Raw genomic sequence first — 21,389 nt, 5'->3', positions numbered from 1 at the left:
GTGATAATTTATTTTTGTTTTTAAATTGTGGTGCTTCCACAGATCATCTTCTGATATCTTACAGACCGTTAGTCGTTTCCAGACTGGAGGTTAAAAAGCTTTGATGCTGGGGACTCAACCATTAGAAAGCTAAGTGCACCGAAGGTTGGGAGCACAGAAGGATAAAACTGGATTTTGTGACTGCCAAAAATATTAAACTCTCCTAAATCTAGCACAGAGTGTTTTCCCATGTCATAATCAGCACATCCCAAAACAGAAACCAGATCTTCTGAGTTCCAGCCCAAAACCTCTCCACTGGGCCACGGTTATTGTGTCTGCATTAATTTTGCATTCCCACATCTGGTAGAAAAGCACAGTTTTAACATCTTAAAATCCCAGCGAAACCTTCATTAACACCAAGAAGCTTCCAAGGCATGCTCAACACTGCTGACTGACTCCAAGTTTATTCCTCTTGAATTAGACTTGTCGCACAGCCAGCTTATGTTGATCATTCGCAGGAAAGAGGTTTCTCTGTTTTTTTGTAACACATTGATTAGAACCACCCTGTTTCCACCAGGGGAAATGGAAGATTCATACCATGGGACCTTCTTTTCCACACAGTTCAGACACATTGACTACTTCCCTCTCCTGGAGGGAGCCAAGATTCATTCTGGACAGACAGTCCAACCTACTGAGAGATCCCTCTGAGGTCAAGGAGACTGCCAGAGGTGCCAGTCAGGCCACATTCAGTGCTTGATGCTGTAGAGGGCTTCTAAATCAGACCTCACCACCGGATAAAGCAAGATACACGACCGAGGATTTGGACTGTGCAAATCAAGATGCTGAGGTCAAGATTTCCAGAAACCAAGATTTCTAGTCTGTTACCAGATGAAGATTGAGTCCTGCTGCCCCTGGAAAACATTTTTAGCCTTTGTGCTGTGCTTTCTTGATTAAATACAGAAGTTGTCTGCATGCTCATAAACCTCCAGGGGAGGAGGAGTACCACTGAGTTTTAAAGAGCTTTAAAAGCATAAGATGGCCTAATTTCCCCTCATGACTCTCAAAACTCTCTCTTAATTTCCCGTCAAACAGCTGCCACATTAATCAAATTGCAGCTTGCATGGCAAAAATGTGATCTTGCCAGGTTCTGTGCCTGTAACTCTTTAGTGCTCCTTCAACTGACTTCTGCAAGTCTGATTCAAACGGATAATTTTTTTACATTCAGTTCATCTTCAAGGTTAGGAGAACTTTGCCTTACCAAGTATACTGGTATAGAAAAATCTCAGTAGAAGAGATACATACCACATACAGGCATTACCTTTTAATCATGCAAGCCTGCTGGATCGCCTGAGACAAAACAGAAAATACCGGCACAGGAACGTCCGATCAACATGTGGAGGAAATTTCTGTGCTCTTCACAGAAGACACAAGGGAAGGGGAGAGACGAGAGAGAAGAGAGAAGCAGAATTTACTGCCTTAGAAAAGGAAGATGTCAAGTAAGATAGGGAAAGTAGGGAACTGGAAAAAAACTCTGTTTACAAGAGGTGCCCGAAAAAGATGGCACAGAACAAGCTCTGAACTGTAGAATTACTTGAATGACTGCTCTGGCATTTGCTCACTTTTTGTTTGCAGGGAGCAAAACTCAGAACAGCTTTTGTCAGAAGCAAATTGTTTGGGTCATCTTGTGTCTCTCCACGAATTCACTGTTGCTTCAGAGTTTCACAAGTAGCTCTTCCAGTTACCCGAATGGTCATGGAAAAATGCTAAAAGAGTCCATGCCCCCCCTCTTCTTAATTGCTCACTGGAAACTTTTCACACTATCCATCACACAAGTCCTATCAAACCTCCCTTCTAAGCAAAGCTGGACTCCCTGCAATTCCCCTGGGAAAGAGGCGAGATTAATGTTTGCAGCCAGTGAGCTGGACCGCAGAGCATTTTGGTAACCTCCCTCCCTGAAGTATTCCTCTTCCCTTGATCTGCAACGATCTTCAACACCTGCATGTGGGGAAGAGCAAAGGAGCTGGACATAACCTTGTGCCTCGTGGCCACTCTCCTCCCTTCCCCCCAAAATCAACCCCAGCTCTTTGCAGCACCAGAGGATCCTGAGAGGCAAATTGGGGACTGGGGCTCATGCCCCTTCGTGAAGGGGTCAGGCAACAGTCGTGACGGGCTGGCAGAGGTGCACGAGGGCTGGGCGAGGGCTGCATCGTCTCCGGCAGCCATGGCCCTGGCCCGATGCTGCAGCTTTTCAGCCCCCCCGACTGAGGAAAAGCTCATGAAGCCCCAAAGTGTCCCAAACCCCCAGCAGAGGTTTAGCCATGTGGCAAAACCCCTTCAGCCCTTCCCTTGGCCGTGAAGGCCAAAATAGCTTGTTTTCCAGGTGGGCAGCTCATAGACACATAACCAACCTTCTTTTGGAGAGAAGTGAACCCAGAGGGTACCAACAACCAAATAACTGCAGGAGGTGAAAAGGAGCCACGGCCAGGCCACAGATAAGGTGCCTGGATGTCTCCTGTTGCCTTTGCATGGACAGCATGCCAAATCAGCATTTGAGGGAGGTTTTTACTTTTATCCAGGATCATCTTGCCAGGTCATCTGGCAGACCAGTTGGTGTTTCTGCATAGGAGCTCTGTCTGGACATTTTGGGCTGCCCTGGGCAGTAGAAGCTGACCAGGTATGGCCTGGGTGCTCGGTAAGCGCAGCCTTTCCCATCCGTGGGCACAGCATCGCCGTGCAGCCGCACCGCAGGTCTGACACTCGCTGGTGGCACCGCACGTACCCAGCACACGAACACCATCTGTACGACACACGCACAACATGCTCACGGCTTTCCAGAAACCTGGGGGCTACCAAGGAGGCATTATGTCGCACATGTGGGCATCTTTGTACCCAAAATCTCCTAGGGAGAAACATGACAGCCCTCAGCATGGATCTTGCTTCATCTGCAGAAAGGCTTGGCCGTCCCTGTTGAATGGCCCCTCTGCATGTCCCCGTATCCGTAATTCATCTGGTGTGCAGGCTGTGCTCCAACAGGCTACATGTGACGCCTCTTTTCAGTCAAGCTAGTGGGAGCTGTGTTAATCTTTACTTATCTCTGACTGCTTCTTCAGCTATTTGTTACGTATATATTAGTGCCTTCTTACTCCACAGAAATCATTTTTAATGTGCCCGTAGGGCTGACTGTGTAAGATGCCACATCGCAACAAATAAGGCATTTTGTGTTCACATAATGCCTACTGCTTTTCATTAGCAGGTCCCAGAGCACTTTACAAAGGAGTCTGGCATCTTTATCTCCAATTCACATACGGGGACACTGAGGTGCAGGAAGGTGGGCAGTCTATGGTCAGCCTCAGCTCAGCAGTGAATCCAGGGATAGAAACAGTTTCTACTCTATTCAAGTCCAATATTGTATAAACAGGGGCACCTGGGTTTGGTTATTGGGATTTTAAGCCCCCATTTACCACTTACTTTCACATACCTTGTGTATCTTAAACCTTTTCTCTCCCCAGTCGCAGAAGCCCTGTGCCGTGCACCTCACCCTTCCCTCCATGGCAAAACAGACGGGAGCCAGCTGACGGCAATCCGCTGCTTCTTTCTAGCACACATGTGATTTCTGATCGAAAGCCAGCAGCATGGTTGGCAGGAAAAGACTGAAAAATATCATTGTAATTAATGTGGAGAAACTTGAAGCTACAACACTATCAGCAATTCTGCAGAATGAAACAGAAAAGTGCAAAAAAGACTAAGCGATGCTTTGCAAGCCATATGGGTGTTTTTTTTCAGGGAATGCTGGACAATTTTTAATAGACCAGTTGGATGGGCAAATTCCTGTGATTTTAGGGCAGGGCATGGAATGACAGAAAGTCTGCTGGATGGTCATCTCTGGTGGAAAAAGGAAAAGCAAAGGTGTTTCAGAAGGTGGATATCAGAACCACAGAGGGTTTAATACTGCTGGGTTAATGCAGACAAAAACTCTTTAATGGCACTCTGCCTGGGTTGGGGTTGCAGAAACTCAGTCAAATTCAGAAGCAGAAGAGTGAGATCAATACAGAGCAGAGTACCAATTAACAGCCCTGGTTCTCGAGAGCATCCTTCATTTGTCCTCTAAAATTTCCTTTGTCTCTGTCACAGTTCAATAGACAGCACTGAAATTTCCCTTCCAAGTTATGAAGCAGGTTGCAGCTAGCAGGAGAAGCGACACCATATACATTAGAAATCTGTGTTAGTCATACACAGAAAAACAACTTCCAAGTTTAAATATGTATGGTTCCTTGCCTTAGATCAGAGATTTACTTGAGAAACAGACATGATTTGTTAAGTAAATGCTTTTCTAATTCTCCTCAGAGATATGCTTCCTTAAAATAATGTATATCCTTGTATATATAATACAGTCACATTAGGGAAAATACAAACAAACTGCATTGAAAATGCTTAGATCAGTGTCTTCCTCTGAGAGCCGGGCAGCTGCAGCTCCAGCATCTCTCTTCGTTCCCCTTCCCCCCAAGCACCCCAGCAAACATTTAAAGCGCAAAGGCTCAGCCTGAACGTAGAATTTCACGACTTCAGTTGGTTGGGTTTAGTTGGTTCCTTTTTCAGGGCAGGTCTCCACTGCAGGGCTGAACTGGCCAGCCAGGGTGGGTTTTGTACCTTGCTCCTTTACTTCCTTCCATTTTTATGAAATCTTTTTGCATTTTGTGCTCCCTGTGGGGAACGGTGGAGAAACACTTCAAACCAACGAGTGGAGACGGCAGCGACTGGCCCACAAGCAGGGCAAGAAGCCCGGCTGTGCCACGAACAGGCGCCGCACGCTTGCGGTCGCTGAGGTCCACTTGCCATTTCGTCACGGGGCGAGTCTCGCTCGGTGGCCGTCCCCGCCAGCCTGGACGGCGTCTCACAGCCAGCCCAAGCCTCGAGCAAGCCGTCAGCCCCTTCCTCCATCTGCACAACACCGCCCTGCCTCACCGCGCTGCTGGGGGCTGCATTTTGCGTAGTACTGGTTTTTTCCCCCCCATCCTCTGTAATGGAGCGCTTTGGAGGAGGAAAGTGTGACTACCTTGAATTGCACAGGTATTCACAATGACGGCAAAAATAATGAGGGATAACGGCTGGGAATATTTAGGAACCTGTTTGCTTTCAGAAGTACTGCAGGAAATTCACATTGCTTCAGGACTGGATGATTTAGGGTCTTTGTATAGGCTACTGAAGCACTGGCCTCCTCTAAATAACCATCTTTCCCTTCCTTTCCCCTAACAATCACATCAGTTTGGGTCACTCTGGCAGGGGCAATGCACTCCCAGACACTATTTTCCCAAGAGAAGTGGGGGACATCCCACCTACAGACAGGTCATGCAACAGCAGGCTTCAGGAAGGTGGCAACGCTAATTGCTCTGTATTAATTTAATTAATTTTAGTTAATTGCTCTGGTGAGAGCAGCCTGCTGTCAGCCGTACCTCCTCCCTGTGAGAGGCTGAATCCACTGTATTTGTTCTGAGTAGGGACCAAAAAATTGATTGTCCTGAGCAGGGGTGGCCGAGGTGACCAGGGTGACACTGGGGACGGTGGTACACCCCAGAACCAGCCCGGTGAAGCCAGATGGGGTACCATCCATCCAGCGCCCGCGTATCGCTGCCCTGGGAAGATTTTAGGGCTGACACTTTGTCTGGGAGAGCAATTGCCCAGACTTGAGGGTTTTGAGCCGCAGCGTGCAGGACCCAATGCGTGGCCCGCAAGACTTGCATTTGGGGAGCGAGCTCTAACTCTGCAGCTCCTCCTCCCCATCATTCGGTGCCCTGCACCACACCGAGGAGTTTGACCGCAAGTTCGCCCGGCCTCCTCCTGTGTTTTGGTGAGTGGGTGTCCTTTGCCTGGCTGTTTAGTTGGCAGGGCTCCAGCTGTGCACAACCTTACACACACGTGTAGCCCTAGTTACATGTCTGGCCAGTGCAAGTCACCAAACTACAGATATAAAAGACTACATAAGAAAAGCATAAATGTTCAAAGAGCACAAGACTGATTTTTCTGCAAGCTACCACTTTGCTCCTTCTTTGGGAAAGAGGCCTGCCTACATTAATATGGGCAACAATTAACTAAAGGGCAGCGGGGGGAAGGAGTGGGCAGAGGTGAGTTATAATCTCCATTTCCAAATTCAGCCCATTCTGTCCCACAGCCAGATTCCGTTTTAGCTACATTGCATTAACATTTGGGGTCAGCTGTGGCCTTGGTAGCAATGTATATATATAGCAATTCAGCTGCAAATCTAAAATGTGATCAAACCTGGCAAAAGAAAGCTTATTGGTATTCATTTTTCACTAAGTGCATAACCTGAACAAAGCCACCTTTACTTTTTTCCCCACATCACCTTTTGTTTAAGTTTATAGCGCATTACAGTGGCTCCACTGTGCTGCACCCATCATATCATCTTGTGATTCTGAAGAAAGAAATTATATTTGATTTTGTCACCTGAATTTCATTTATTGCCAGAGACAGATTGCTGGCACTTCTGCACTTTGTTGCAGGTTTATATGAGAAAGGCTTTTGAGATGAGGAACAACAAAGGGTCAGGATTTCCATCCAAAGCCATATTTCTAGAGCACTTTAGCATTTAGAAAAATTCACTCCAGACAAAAAGTAGATTATTTTTACTTATTGGTACAATTGGTAATTCTCGTGTTTCAGAAGCATAAAGAAAATGTTAATTGTAGATATATATTCTGCTCACATGCATTGCAAGGACACGGATCAGTGAGTAAGGAAACAGGGAAACAGGATGAAGGATTTGGGCACGTAGAGCAAGAGGAGGAGTATTTTCTCTGTGCCCACTGCTCTGGGTAAGCAAGGGACATGGGTTTTGTTTTGGAGCCTGCCTGCTGCACAACTGAGACACAGCCATTTCGGCCCAAATCCGAAGGTGAGGAGCCGCAGCGCCCTGCAGGTATCCTCCAGCTGGGTCAGGGGGTTTAGTTAGGGGTTGCTGGATCTGGCAGCCCGAGAGAGATGATGCCACAGCAGCTCCAGTCCCCCAGGTACAACCCGTACCACAGCTGAGAATATATTCCCAGTAGGCACACACACAAACACAGGTATATACCATGTATGTACATATATATGTGTGTGTATATATATATACACACATATGGTGGCCAGCCACACTGATCAACACGGAAACACTCAGCATTCGCGTGAACACATGCAACATCAACAGCCTCATCCTGTTCCCCTTTCAGCCTCATCAGGATGAAGGTCTAGTGGGAAATATATATGTATATTTTACATATGTGTATATATATATACAAAATGTATGAATACAATGTGGATCCCTCTGGTAGCTGCCCATAGACACTCAGCCTGCCCAGCAACTGGCACTGGATCCTCTCACCTCCAGTTGCCTCCTGTGCAGATACGCACACACACACACATGCAGAGTTGGCTGGGACCCCTGGGGTCACCAGTGCCTCCAGCTCCCTGATGCAGAGGACAGATGCACATCCAACCCAGACTTACATCCACTTCCATACCTGGGTCCCTGGCCACCTACCCTTCCAGCCAGCTAGTCCAGAATTCACAGTGAGCCAGGAAATGTACCTTACTGTACTGCACCATTTTCCCTTCAATCCCTAGCCAGGACTCTCTCCATTCACAAGACCAGAAATGTTCCCTCTTCAGTATCTCAGTATCTCAACATTTTGCTAGTTTCTCACCCAAAAGCATCCCTGACAAACACCTGCAGAAATGAACATCAGAGCATTGTAAATAGATGCTGTATAGCAGTATTGCCTCCTCTGAGACTGTCTTCGAGGAAAGTTAAGGCTTGCACAAAAAAGGCATCTTTCCCCAACACACCACAGTCATCGCAATTCCCTTTTGAAAGGCCAATTCTTCCAGCTCAGGTCTTCTCAGGTATCCCCTTGGACTCACCCAGGTGCAAAATTGTGCTTCGTTCTTTCCAGATCTGGAAATAAATGCCTTAACAACAATTTCAAAATCAGTCAGTAAAGAAAGATCTGAACTCTAGGCTGAGGTTTCCATCCCCTGGATCTCCGCAGGGTGAAGGACCTCTGGGTGAGGGCCTATACAGCACCAAGCACGTTGGCACTTCCATCTCCACCAGGAGCTCTAGGCCCTACTCTGCTTTGATAACATTAACACTAGAGCAACAGAAGATTATATCATTATATCCTAGCACTATAAAGTCACTTTTCTTGGTGTAAATGTGTTGATAATCCTCAAAGCCTATCTACAGTCTTTTTTCTACTTCCCCATCAGCAGCAGGACTAACAAAGCCTGGCTCCCCGTATTCCCCATGCCCCTCCTGTATAATACCTTCCTGTGCCTTCATGCCCCAGTCCAGATCCCACCAAAATGTTCTGCCCCTTCTCTGTCCCTACCTTCCCACCAGGAGACTACACGTGGTGTGACTGGTCAGGGGCCATGAGAATGATGCTTGGGTGGTCGGCAGATGTCAGACTCTGCTGAATTTTCCCTCTACTCTATTCAGCTAATGGTTTTCAAAAATCTTAAAGGAACTGAAGCTGCTGAAACTTTTACCTCTCTGGGAAATGCAGCTGAAGGTGACAGAAAGTTCAAAACTTTTGGCAGAAAGGGGAATTGCTGGATGGACATGGCATGACCATATGAACGTCAGTTCTCTGGGAAGCCAGAAAATAAAAAATACTGGCTTTCCAGAATAGGCTATGAGAGTATTCCTCCAAGAAGATGACATTTTTTAAAACTTGGTCCGATCCCTCTGCAGGAGACAGGTTATACAAAGGGAAAGGAGAGCTCCTCTGGCACAGTAAAGACCACAGCTGGTGCCTAACAGGTATGAGGGGCTGGAGAAGGTGTAACCAATGCCAGATGGCACTTGCGTCATTCTCGGCTGGCCCCCCAATCCCTGCAAGCTGCGAGTAGCCAACCTGCCTTAAAGCAGCTCTGCAATGTCTTTAACTATCCGGGGGCGAACAGCCACTCTGCCCCCTCTCGTGGCTCTGCCGTGGGCGCAGATGAGTGCAGTTGGGAACTTCAGCCTAAAATTACTGATGACTTATCCTGTCAGTCTTGCTCATAAGCCAAAGCCACGCAGAGCCTCATTTCCCTTGCAGAAGGAACTCCTGGGGATTAGGAAACTTTCCTGATGGAGAGGAAAAGGGACATTGACTCCAAGATGTTGAGATCCCAGCCTGCTCCAGTTTGCACCCCTTCACTCAGGGTGGTTGGGTGAAGGGTGCCTTGGACCCCCTTGTCTTCAGAGAGAGGATCCCACAAGTGCATCTCCTTTAAAAAAAAAATTTTGAGTGGATTAGTGAATATTAGTTTATCCAGGCATGGTGATTAAACTAAGCCTGAATCAGTATTGCCTCCAGAGGCACCTAAAGGAAAAGCTTATTGCTTCAGTTTTCTCCTCTTCCATGAATTTCAGAGCAACCTCAGGAGAAATTAACACAAAAGTACCTTCCCCTTACATTGTCCTCTGTAGGGAAATACTTGGATTTCTGAGAGGTTTTTTGGCAAGATCTGCAAATAGAATCCCTGCCAACCACAGTCAGATCTCTCTGTTGAAAAGCAGAAAACTAAAGATGGAAGGACGAAAACTCAGGTGGGTCAGCTGGCACAGCACGCCTCTGGTCAGCAACACTTAGCCCTGCCACACCTCAGAATAACCTTGGAAACCTTTGTCCAGGGCAACATCTTCAAAACACTCTGTTTCACTCTTCCTTTTTTTTTTAGTTAACCACCCGTCTTTTAATTTTTTCTCTTGCTCCCAAGGGTGCCGCACAATCTTAGTTCCCCTCAGATTTGATGGAAACAGGGGCGTACCCCATCTTCACATTTTCTGGATGAAGTGGAAGTGCAGCACCCAGCACTAGACAGGTTGTGGCAATACAAGATTCACTCTACCTCTGGGCAATGCCACAGCTGAATTTAAATGTTCAGCTGCATATGAAATACATGCTTGATAAAGAATGAGAGACTAATGAAGACAGCATGACTCTGAGCAAGCATAAATCTTGCGTGGTGTTGCCATCTTGAATTTTAAACCAAGATGTCAATTAAAGTTGTGAATGAGGTCAACTGCAGTGACCCAGCTAAACAAGATGCAATTAATAGTAGGCTGACCTCTCTTACCCTTCTTCCCCCAAACCTCTTCTACCTACACTTACTGCTCCTAGGGCAAAGTGCTCCTGATTAGCACTAATCAGGTCTTACTTAACATGGTTGTTTAAATAGTTACCTCCTCTTTCTTGCTGCATTGTTAACATATGCACCACACCCTGTTTATGGCTGATAGGGAAAGATTTGAATGCCTTTAACATCCTCTTTTAGCAGGTCTTTTGCAGGCATGCTTGTCTAAAGCAGGCCGAGTGTCTATAGGTGACATCACACAGTTAATGCTCACATGCAAGGAATACTCTTGAAAATCCTGATACTGAAGGGCATCCTATGGGATATAGTCTATAAATCAAATACGTCTAACAAAATCTATGGCTATTTTCTGCCTCCGTGCAACACACCATTCCCTAGAGAAGCTGGTACTCTGATGGTTGACAGCTGAGAGGAACAGGAATAATTGCAGGCTGCTGCCACCTCTGTCTCAGAAAGTCTGCAGCCTTTTATCATTGACTATCAGGAGTAATTTGCTTGCTTGACACTATGGCAATGGGATATACAGAAATAAATGTTCTATCCACTGATAAATACCAAAAAAATACACAAGCGAACAAAACACTTTAAAAAAAAGTGTAAATAAAACTTCTGTGCCTTCATGGTACTTCCTGTCTGTTGCTGTGCACATGCACGAATGTGTGTGTTGAATGCACAGCTGGCTGTGAGAAGGATGTAGCTGAAGCTGGGTCTGCTGTGGATCAGGGACTCTCTGTGCTGCCTGAGGAACTGGCTGCTAAACTATCTGTTCTTCACATAAATAAATTAATTTAGATATAAAAAAAATATATAGATGATATTTATAAGAGTGAGTTAACAGGGAGTCCTTATTGTTTGGCAGGGATGAGACAGTAGTGGCCCATGGAGGAGAAAACCTGGTGATAGTCCCTCAGCCGATGTAAATGCTGCAGGGATGCCAGGTGAGGTGGCATCTGGGAACTGAAGGTGTTGCTGGGTATAGGATGAATGCAATGCCGAGTGGAGCATCCAGCACACTGCTAAACACCAGGGATAGCTAACTACCCAGAGAACCAGAAAGATCATTTTCACAACAGCTTTATGGCTTAGGATACTTTCAGAGGATTTTAGGGTTGTCACTCTGTGCCCATCGTGATTCTTGGGTTTGTCCCCCCATCACAAAAAAATGTCCCCTATCTCCCAGTTTAGGCTTAATTTTTGTTTTGAAAATAGAACTTGGGTAAGTGGACCAACCCCACTCTCACCTCAGAATATTTTAGGCCTTGTCACGACCCCACAGACCAGCAGGAATCTCAGTGGAGGGAAATTTCAGTCCAGAATTTAAAGCGTTTACTTTGCTCCCGCTGCTTTTCATCTATTTTCTCTCCTCCTGGTGTGTACTTTCCCTGCCCTGCTGACTGTGGTGCTGCATACTAATAGAGCAATACTTGGCCCATCCCCAGAGAAAGTTGCGCGCAGGTTTATTGGGGAACAGAGGAGCAAGAAGGAATTTCAGCGCATCCAATAACTCTCCTACCGATGGGATGCCTTCAGGTAACAGCAGATAATTTGATCCCAGCCATTTCCTATTGTTATACCCCTGCTAAAAGAGCATTACCTCCAAAGAAATATATCCAACATCCTCTCCCTCATTATCTATATACTGCAATAGCTTACAAAACTGTAACATTTATGTGTTTCTTAAAAGTGCTTAGAGAAGGAGGCCTATCCTGCTACATCCCCTCTGCTGTGATTCAGGCTGACAACCTGCAGGCTTTATTTCTTGCTGTAAACACGCTGAGAAAGGCTGGCCTGATCTTCCAACACAGATAGGGAGCGATTTCCTTCAGGAGGGTGTAGGAGGAGTGGCAGAAGCTTTTGATTTTCATTCTTCATGCGATTATTATCAGCTCCTCAGCAGCACTGATTTGGGATTGCGTGGTATGCTTGGTGAGAGAAGGAAGCCTTTTGCCCCTCGATCATTTCCTTTCATTCCTCAGGCCGGTGCAAAGGTCGACGAAGAAGCGGACACTCATAATGGGCTGAGCGAGCAGAGGAACGTATTTGGCGTTGCCGGCCGGATCACTACAAGTGGGTAAACCCCCTACTAGCAGCAGGAAAGTAAGCACTGTTCGTTGTTCTTTATCCTTGCCCCCACCTCTTGCCAGCTTGCCGGGCGGAGCGGCAGCCGCTTCGGAGCGGCACTGCCGCCCTCTCTCGGCTCGGCGCGCCGCAAAGCCCCGCCGGACCCTCCGCATCTCCAGCGCCGGCAGCCACTGCCCGGCAAACAAACAAGGCGGGGGGAGGAAAAGAGGAAAAAGAAAGAGGAAGGAGAGGAAAAGAAAAGAAAAGAAAAGAAAAGAAAAGAAAAGAAAAGAAAAGAAAAGAAAAGAAAAGAAAAGAAAAGAAAAGAAAAGAAAAGAAAAGAAAAGAAAAGAAAAGAAAAGAAAAGAAAAGAAAAGGAAAAAGAAGAAAGAAAAAATAAAAAAGAGGAAAACAGAACAAGAGAAAAGAGAAAAGAGAAAAAAGAAAAAAGAAGGGAAAAAGGGAAAGAAAGAGAGAGAGTGTTCTTCACTGAGGGGGTGGTCAAGCACTGGAACAAGCTCCCAGGGAAGCCGTCATAGCCCCAAGCTTGTGGGTGCTCAATAAGCATTTGTACAACACTCTTAGATACATGGGTTCACTTTTCAGTTGCCCGGTGTGGGGTCAGGAGTTGGACTCAATGATCCTCGTGGATCCCTTCCAACTCAGGATATTCTGTGATTCTAAGTATTCACACTAAAACTCAATTCAACTTTGTTACAGTACTTGCAGGATAGGATCTCAAAATACTATGCAAATGGTAGCATTTAATGAAATGAAAGAAGGGAAATAGACATTTGTCTTACCATAATTTTTCTCATTAGGTATTTTTTAAAAGAGTATTAAATTAAAACACAAACAGACTGTATTAATGACCAGCAATACAACAGTATTAGACCTACCAATTCTTGCTTCTGGGGCGGGGAACATGTTATGCCATGCACTGTATCAGACAGCAATGTAGCAGACAGACAGGGAAGGGATACAGAAAACATTATCCCCATTTCACGGGTTCAGAAGAGAAGTGCAAGACTAAAATGAACACCCAAAATCACTTGTGCACTGGACTGAGCTGGGGATATGGCACAAAACCCTAAGCATTTTGATCTGCTCCAGCGTGGCATTTCAAGGAAGCAGGAGAGGAGATGTGTGCCGTGTGTCTCTGTGCCATTACTGACACAACATTTTGCCATTTTTACTTGTAGGGATTCTGAAGGAACAAAGACTTTCCTCCTTCTGTCATAAATGCCTGGAGGTTTTCCTGACCTTTTTTTCCCCTCCCATTTTTCCAGGTGATTAAACTGTGCAGTCAGAAAGCATGACTATAATGCCAAGAAGCCAGCAATTTTAACACCACAAAAGGATAATTGTGTAATACTTCAGGCCATATTAGTTTCAGCACGGACTGACCCTCAGCCGGCGATGACGCAGTACCAACAGCTCCCAGCACAATGACTGACAGAACTGGGACATGGCAAATTGCACTTTTGAAGCCTGCAGGAGAAGAGCTAGGGGATACGCTTTGCATTAAAAACAGTCATGTACTATATTCTTTGAACAACTGATAAAGTAGGACAGCACATGACTACTTCCCTTCTATACCATTTCACTTGAAACATTTTCCATCCTCCCCTCATTCTCCTTTGCTAGTGTGTAAAAGACAGTTGTCTGTACTACCAGTGTAACATTACTTATATTCTTACACTATAGTATAGATTTGCACTAAATTAAAGAGATTTTGCTACCTGGAAATGTCACATTAACTGAAAGAACAGCTTAGGGTATGACATCTATCAATGGCTGAGTAAAATACTGCTTTTCCTCCCCTCAATTTGATGCTGCAATTGAGCCTCAGTACATTATTGCTGTATTAGAGGTCTCAGTGTTGCACCTGTGAGGACTAAGGCACAATTGAGGCACTCAAGCATACAAGATTTTGACCCCCTCAAAACCTTTGCTCAGATCTCCACTAACTGGGTGATTTGTAACATTCCCAGCCTGTACATGCCTGGCACTGCTCCAGAGTGAGCAACTGGGACACGACAGACAAGATCCTGGATGGGAAAGAACCTAGGGTTAGCCAGAAGTAAACATACAGCATAGGTGAAATTGAGGTTGTCCCATGGGTTTTCCACCTCAGCAAAGAGGAACCTGGGTTCCATTTCTCAGCTTCACGATGTTCTGTATTTTTGCCAGTTACTATTTAGCTTTAAAAGAAGACTAAAAAAAAATAGCTGCTTCTGTTCCCACAGGTCCCAGGAACTTTGTGCTCTCTTCTCTGCTGCAGTGCAGCTTCCCCAGGCAATATTCTCCCTGTGGAATATCCCATGGCCTGAGGCACAGAGCACTCTCCAGGGAAGGGAGCTTGAACACATCCAGAGTGGGAACTGTAGGGAGCCCAACATCTCTTGTTTTCCAGGACTTAGGGTAAGCAACTGCTATTAAAGACAGGTATGCTTATACATCCGCCTTACAAAGTCTAGGGCAAGCTCCTACTTTAAAGAGATCATTTATCTACCAAAAGTGAATAGGAAATTCCCTCCTCTAGTCTTGAGTGAGTCCCTCAAGAGAGGGGTGAAATGCTTGACATTTTCTGTTGCCACCCAGCTTCCACCAGGAACTGTAGATGTGACAGCAACACGTGGAATAAAGGGCCTGGGACTTCACTCTGGAAAATGAGGATTTGATAACCCAAGCTCTCTTCTTCTGTCATCAATATAATGTATTTGAGTTCTGGAGGCATGATTAAATGCTCAGTTGTTGAATCCCAGTGACCCAGTCTGTGTATTGTAAAATTAGTTTCCTGTTCCCGTGCCTCGTTAAAAAATCAGTACTCATTTCAGCTCATGCTGACAGCTGACACTATAAGTAATATTAATCTAACATTTTTATTTTCAGAGTGTGCTTTGAACCGAGTAGCCTTAATTTAAGAATTATTTTAACAGTTCATTTCCTAAAAATAACTACACCATTCTTTCCAAACATTACATCCATACACAAGCTGACTCACAGCATGAAGTTCCACTGAAGCCATGGCATGACCACAGCAAATTCAATGCAAAAGTAATAATCTCAATTTACATAGAGACCACTCTCTGTGGAAAACCCACACCAAATCCTACACAATAAAAATAGGAAGGAAACTTGTAGGATTATCTAACAATCAGCCTAAAAGCACAGGCAGTCTGGAGAAAGGATATTAATGTCTTTAATTCTTGAAAGGCTCTAGAAAATTCTATAGCAGGGATGGAATCTTCTATTCAATTACTCACAGCGATTTTAAATATATAAAGGTAATTACAAAACTTCTGTTGGATTTTGCTTACAGCATGGTCAAAAGAGCCTATGATTTAGCCGAGACTAGAATTTCAGACATGCTTTTACATGTTTTTAGTGTTGCTCCCTGCAGATCCATCCTGTACAGATCAGGTTATTTACAGCTTAAGTGCCTGGAAACAAGAAGTGTTACAATATGCAATATGTTCAAAAACCTGGAATTAATTTTATAACTTTTTCTAAGAGAATTAGTAACACACAGCACAACTGGCCCAATATCTATAGAACTGCTTGTAATTACTACTTTCTACTATGGCAACTTTCAATCTACTACCATATGGGTTTCCACTGATTCACAACAATGGAAATGTCACTCTGGCTCAGTATAGAACTGCTTGTAATTACTACTTTCTACTATGGCAACTTTCAATCTACTACCATATGGGTTTCCACTGATTCACAACAATGGAAATGTCACTCTGGCTCAGTATTGTTAAATGCCATTTTCAGAATAGGAAATACAAGCTTTGAAGTGACCAATGAAATGGAGCAATTATGTAGTTTAGTATTTGCTTTATGTAGTTTGAGAGAATTGTTACAAATTCCTTCAAGCACAATAAAATGGGAAGTGTGTAAGATGTAAGTTAATTTAAACCTGCTTTGCCATAATAATATGTTATGCAGTTGACAAAGTTTTGATATAATCAACAGTATAGAGGTCCCAAAGTAAAATCTTAAATAGTGACTACATAAAATATCACTTTAAAATATGAGTTACACACCGTAAGAATCCTAGCTTATCAATAATCATATATCACTACAGTTGATAAAGGATTTTCTTTCACACATTTCTTGCCTCTCCCTTCTGTCACAGTGCTAAGCCCACATTAGCTGTGCCTGCACTAATAGAGCTGGGAGACTGAGTGCAGGAGAAGCAATCAAGATTGGAGTGTCAACAAAGGCACCAGATGCCACTGATGCCTCTTCCACACTTCAGTCCTCAGGCACCACAGCAGAACCAGGAACTCTCCTGACTCCAAGGTTTCCTAGTAAAGACAGATTTGAAGAGGGACAGCCACTTCCCTAAGTGATAAAAATAAAATGCTGATACGTTCTATTGTCAAATAAACCTGTAAGATCAGAATTACACAGTGTTAATGTTATTTTATGCTAGTTATACAGTTCTTTGGCCAGATCACATTCAACTGTTCATTTAGCCTAGCACAGATCTTGCTTAATTAACCCACAGAGTAAGTTTCTTTACAATAACTGTTTTAATGAAGTGTTAATGAAGACCCCTAATTTAATATTCTGCCCTTCCATTTAAAAAGTGATTTTTAAATATCATTAAAAGACAGCACTTGGATACTAACAGTTCACTGCAAAGACTTCCACTGAGAAGAAAACAAGAAGGTAAAAAAAGCCAAAAAGCCCCTACCCACCCCCCGAAAGGATACAAAAACATGCCAAATAAAGGTTTGTAACAGATTTTACTTGTACAAAAGCAACATTTTAGCATCATTCACAATCAAAAGCTAAGACCTGTTTGGTGTTATACAGACATGGTGTATCAACTCAGAATGCAACAGGTAAAGTATACTGTAATAACAGTGAGATACACTGTTGTATTTAGCCAATTACTCCTGATGCCTCTTTGTGGATACTTTCTTAATTACAGGTCCTCTCTGCTTCATATACGTCAGCAGTATATTTTGGAATATAAAACCTGGAAATGTTAAAATACACTGAAATATGTCTGGAAAAAATCAAACCCAGGACCAGTTTCTCACTGCACAATAATAGCTCTACCAGATCATTGAAACAAACAGCACCTTGTATGTAAACTGTCCCATCATTCTACTCCCCCTTATATAAAAAAAGGAGAAAAATTGTCTTTATATAGAAAATTGTTTCATCTTCTTGCTTCTGCATTCATGCAACTTCATTATTAGGTTTCCTTATCCAGATATTAAACTGTAAAATGAACAGTTACTTATCATGGGGCTTTTCCACCATCTTCAGTGCTAATCTTCCAACCATTAGCAAACTGTATAAGGGGGAAAAACATAGAATTAAACAACAATAATAATTTGTCAATTCATTTTCAAATACTTCCCCTGTAACTGGAGCATGGAAACAAAGATACACAAAACACGATTCACTCCATCTCAGTTTAATTAAGGAAATAAGAAATCACACATAGGAGGTTAAAAAAAAAAAAAAGTATATTGTTTTGTACCTGACACCAGCAATTAGCCCTGCAGGCATGAATTTTCCAGAGTTGTAAAATCTTGTTCCCATGATGGCAGTTAGTGTTCCAGATGTAACTTAAATGAGAGATTATACAGTTCAGTCAGCAAAGATGCATGCATGTGAGAGAGATGCTACATTTCAAAACTAACTGAACAGAGAGAAGTAATAGCATCACGTAAAAGGCGAAACAGGGTTACTTCACATGATGGACTAAAAGAGTCAATAAATTGTGTAAACTTTGGAATGCCTCAGTATGTGAAGACTAAATATTTCTAAATCAAGTTCTAGCAGACAGTGCATTCCATATGCTTCTGCAGACAATCCTCAAATTTCTTTGTCAAAATGTGCTGCTTTGGAGACTGGAAATAATCTATGCTACACTGTTCTGGAACTTGCTCCTTCCCTATGCACAGGCAAATCACTAAATCTGTGCACGTAATTCCCCCACTTCTTGTAAAAAGGAGAAAGCATTTTTGTGTCTGACTTGTAGTAATGTTCTGAGAATTAACTAGTTTATGTTTACAAAAGCCTTCAAAAGGGAAGTGTGCTATGTAAGTTCTAAGCATTATCAATCCATTTCAGCCCTGTACCACCTTCCACTAAGATCAGAGAGTTAAAATTACTGACCCTGACCGCTTGGCATAGAGACAGGAGCCAGGTACTTTCAGTGAGCCAGTAAAGAAGAAAGGGCAATCCCTGGAACACTGTATTTCAAAGAAAAACTGAATATTAAGAAAACTATAATGAAAACATACTGATGAAATGCTCAGCCTTAGCACGCATCTGCTACCCAGTGGTAACAGCTACACACAACATGTTGTTGCAACCACTCTTTTTATCTTCTACTATTGCTTCTATGTGATGACTGGTCCTGCAGGACCCTGCTCATCTTCAGTCCTAGCCATGGCATCCTTCCTCCCTAACATCACCCTAAATATTGTCACTGACATCTAGCAGACTCATATAGAGACTGGGACCACAGTCTAACACACAACAAAGAACTAAAATATTTCAGTATTCAAATGCCTCAAGCTCTGATCAGTAGCCAATCTTCAAAATATGCACACCTCACTAAATGTAATTTTGTCTAAAACAGGAGTAGAACACACCTTTGCCAAAAACTTTAAAGCATGAAAAGGAGGAAAAGACTCCATATACTACTGAATTACAGAAACGCATCCAACTGTCTCTCACATTTGGGAAAATATTTTGTCTTACTCCTCTTAAGCTTGCTGTATTTGCAGTTTATTCCAGTTATTTAGGCTTGACCACGCACAGCTTTTGACCTATCCGGTAGATGTGGAAGTGGACTGCACTGTAGACAAAGCTGAGGTGGAGAGAAATGCTGGACCTTCCCTTTTCACTTCTGACTTTCACATATCAAAGAGCTTGATGCTATGCCACTGCTTCAGTGAACAAATGCTATAGTCAGTGGCAGCTCTTTAAGCACTGACTAAGCAGTGACGCTCCACAGTTAGCTTCTCAAAGTCAGGGAGAAGGCAAGCTCCAGTTCTGAGAAGAAGAAACAGCATTACTGAAGCTTGCTTCTCTGTTCAATTTCCCCAGGCATGAAACACCTTTGTAATTCCACATATTTTGTCATAAATAAAAATAAGCCAATCACAGTCTCTGCCAGTTTCAGCAATAATAAAATAACCTGCTAGGGATATGGGCAGTCTGCGGGGGAGTCACGCTTCCTGAAATGCTCCAGCCTCCAGAAGGATGCTGAAAGTAAGATCCAGCCAAAAAGAGGACACACAAAGGTCAGACATCAATTTACTAGCACTTCCCTTGCACTATGATCCTCCAAACACACCAGTATGAGACAGATGCACGGTGGCAGCCACCAATTCAGCAAAGCCTGGGGACTGAAACATAGCTAGTGCTAGGGAACTGTCATGCACTGATGTCTTCTACAGATCAGGAATGGAGGGGAGACAATACTACTAACCCAAATACTGGCCAAAGGATTACATAAAACACACACTCACAAGTATCTGAGATATAGCAGCCTAACAAGTGTCAGGCATCAGTGGAGCTACAGGAATTATCTACATATATTTTCTCAGCCTGCTTCAACTGCAAGGTATCCTAACTTCCTGGTGAATGAGAAAACTTCAAGTCACGTTATTTTGCAACTGGCATGAGCTTTAGGCATGCACAGGTTAAAATGGTAGGTGATAACCATCCTAACTTGATTGCAACCCTGAGCGCTATATAGTAAATGGCAGAAAGACAAAAATTGCATTTTGGAGATTCACACCATACTACATACAAGTTTTTAAACACAAAATTCTTATTTCATTTTTATTTTGCTGAAGGATGTGTAATAATGGTATTCGGTTTGATTATTTTTTTTCAAACCACATAAGTTTCACTTAATCTTAGCACACATTTTCCTCCACAACCTGTAGGTTTTTTGATGTTCAGAAGACAAACTCTAATGATAAATAACAGATATTGTCCTCTCTGGTTGTAGAAAAGGAACAAACATGTACATTTGAACTATTACCCAGAGCACTTTATACTTCTTGCAAAAGGGATGCAGGAATGTAGTGAGAAATCACTGAGGAAGACACACCAAGACAAGCAGTTTTTAATATGCATTCTCACTACATTCTTTATAAAGATAATTAAGTAATGCTAACATTTCACTAAAATACAAGTTTAAAGATGGGATTGAAAGGAGATTTATAACACCATCAGTTTAACTCTTCTGCAAAGACTTTTAGGTACTCACTTTAACTATCCAGTTATTTTAGTGTAAATATAATCCCTTCTAATTAAAATTTTACATTACTTACTCAGAGAAATCCAAACATTATTTGGATTCTGTGAGAGCTGATAGGCACCCATTCCAGCCAAACTCCCAAAGACAAGGCCAGCAGCTAGTGACGGGACGCTACCTGAGTAAGTAAAAGATAATGAATTTATTAGAAACTCAGAAATAAACTTGCTTATCAGCTTATCTGTTTTGTAAAACACCAACAGTAACAAAAACCCGATGGACATTCATTGTCATAAAGCAGATTAGAGAGGTTTTTTTCTCTTTTAAGATTAAGACCATGCTGATCTGCAGCAAGAAACACATTCAAATACTCTTGCATAAGATACCAATAGCATTAGTATTTAATTCTGTAACAGTAAAGCCATTAATATATTTATGATGGAAAGAATAGTGAGAAAAGCAAAAGAATTGGTGTTTTCTGTGCAAACCGAAGCATGTTGTTTCAACACAGTAATATCAGAATTTCTTGAGAGGCAGTGAAGTAGATGGATTAAATAGTAAGGGTTCAAGATCAGAAAAAGGACACGTGAACTGAACTGGGCAGGAGGGCATTCAGACAAATAAAGAGTTGCCAAAGAAGAGAGCGGAGTTGAATAAGAGATGTCATATCTCTTAAGTGCACCTGAGATCTGATCCAAAGGTAACCACAGACTTTGGAAGAAGGTTCCCTGGACTCACATGAACTTTGGATCAAGTATGCAGTATAAATGATAATCCCAAGATACCAGAAGATAAAGGATACCACATCCAAACTGGTGATTTATAGATTACATCAAGTAATGAAGTGGCGTGACCACTGTGAGCGGTGAATGCCCTCAATAAGGCTAACGGAGAATTCAGGACTTAATGCTACTGAGGGTATTTCTTTATATACTCCATTTTTCGGGTCACCTTT

General features: G+C 43.2%; 1 protein-coding gene across 3 annotated transcripts in view; it reads right to left on the bottom strand.

The window, feature by feature from the left end:
- Window positions 1-16,924: 16,924 nt before the first annotated feature.
- LOC142042431 (transmembrane protein 14C-like) overlaps window positions 16,925-21,389 on the bottom strand; it is a 6,500-nt gene continuing 2,035 nt past the window's right edge. For all 3 annotated transcript variants that reach the window (XM_075052326.1, XM_075052323.1, XM_075052324.1), the window contains exons 3-5: window positions 20,511-20,612; window positions 17,693-17,780; window positions 16,925-17,500 (exon numbers count right to left, since the gene is read on the bottom strand). In XM_075052326.1, coding sequence (XP_074908427.1) covers window positions 17,443-17,500; window positions 17,693-17,780; window positions 20,511-20,612 — 248 coding nt within the window. In that variant the 3' untranslated portion in view covers window positions 16,925-17,442. The remainder of the gene's footprint in view (window positions 17,501-17,692; window positions 17,781-20,510; window positions 20,613-21,389) is intronic.

Source organism: Buteo buteo, chromosome 20 (genome assembly GCF_964188355.1).
Source record: "Buteo buteo chromosome 20, bButBut1.hap1.1, whole genome shotgun sequence".
Taxonomy (NCBI): Eukaryota; Metazoa; Chordata; class Aves; order Accipitriformes; family Accipitridae; genus Buteo; species Buteo buteo.
The sequence above is the reverse complement of the archived record's forward strand: the minus strand, read 5'-3'. Positions and strand labels throughout refer to the sequence as shown.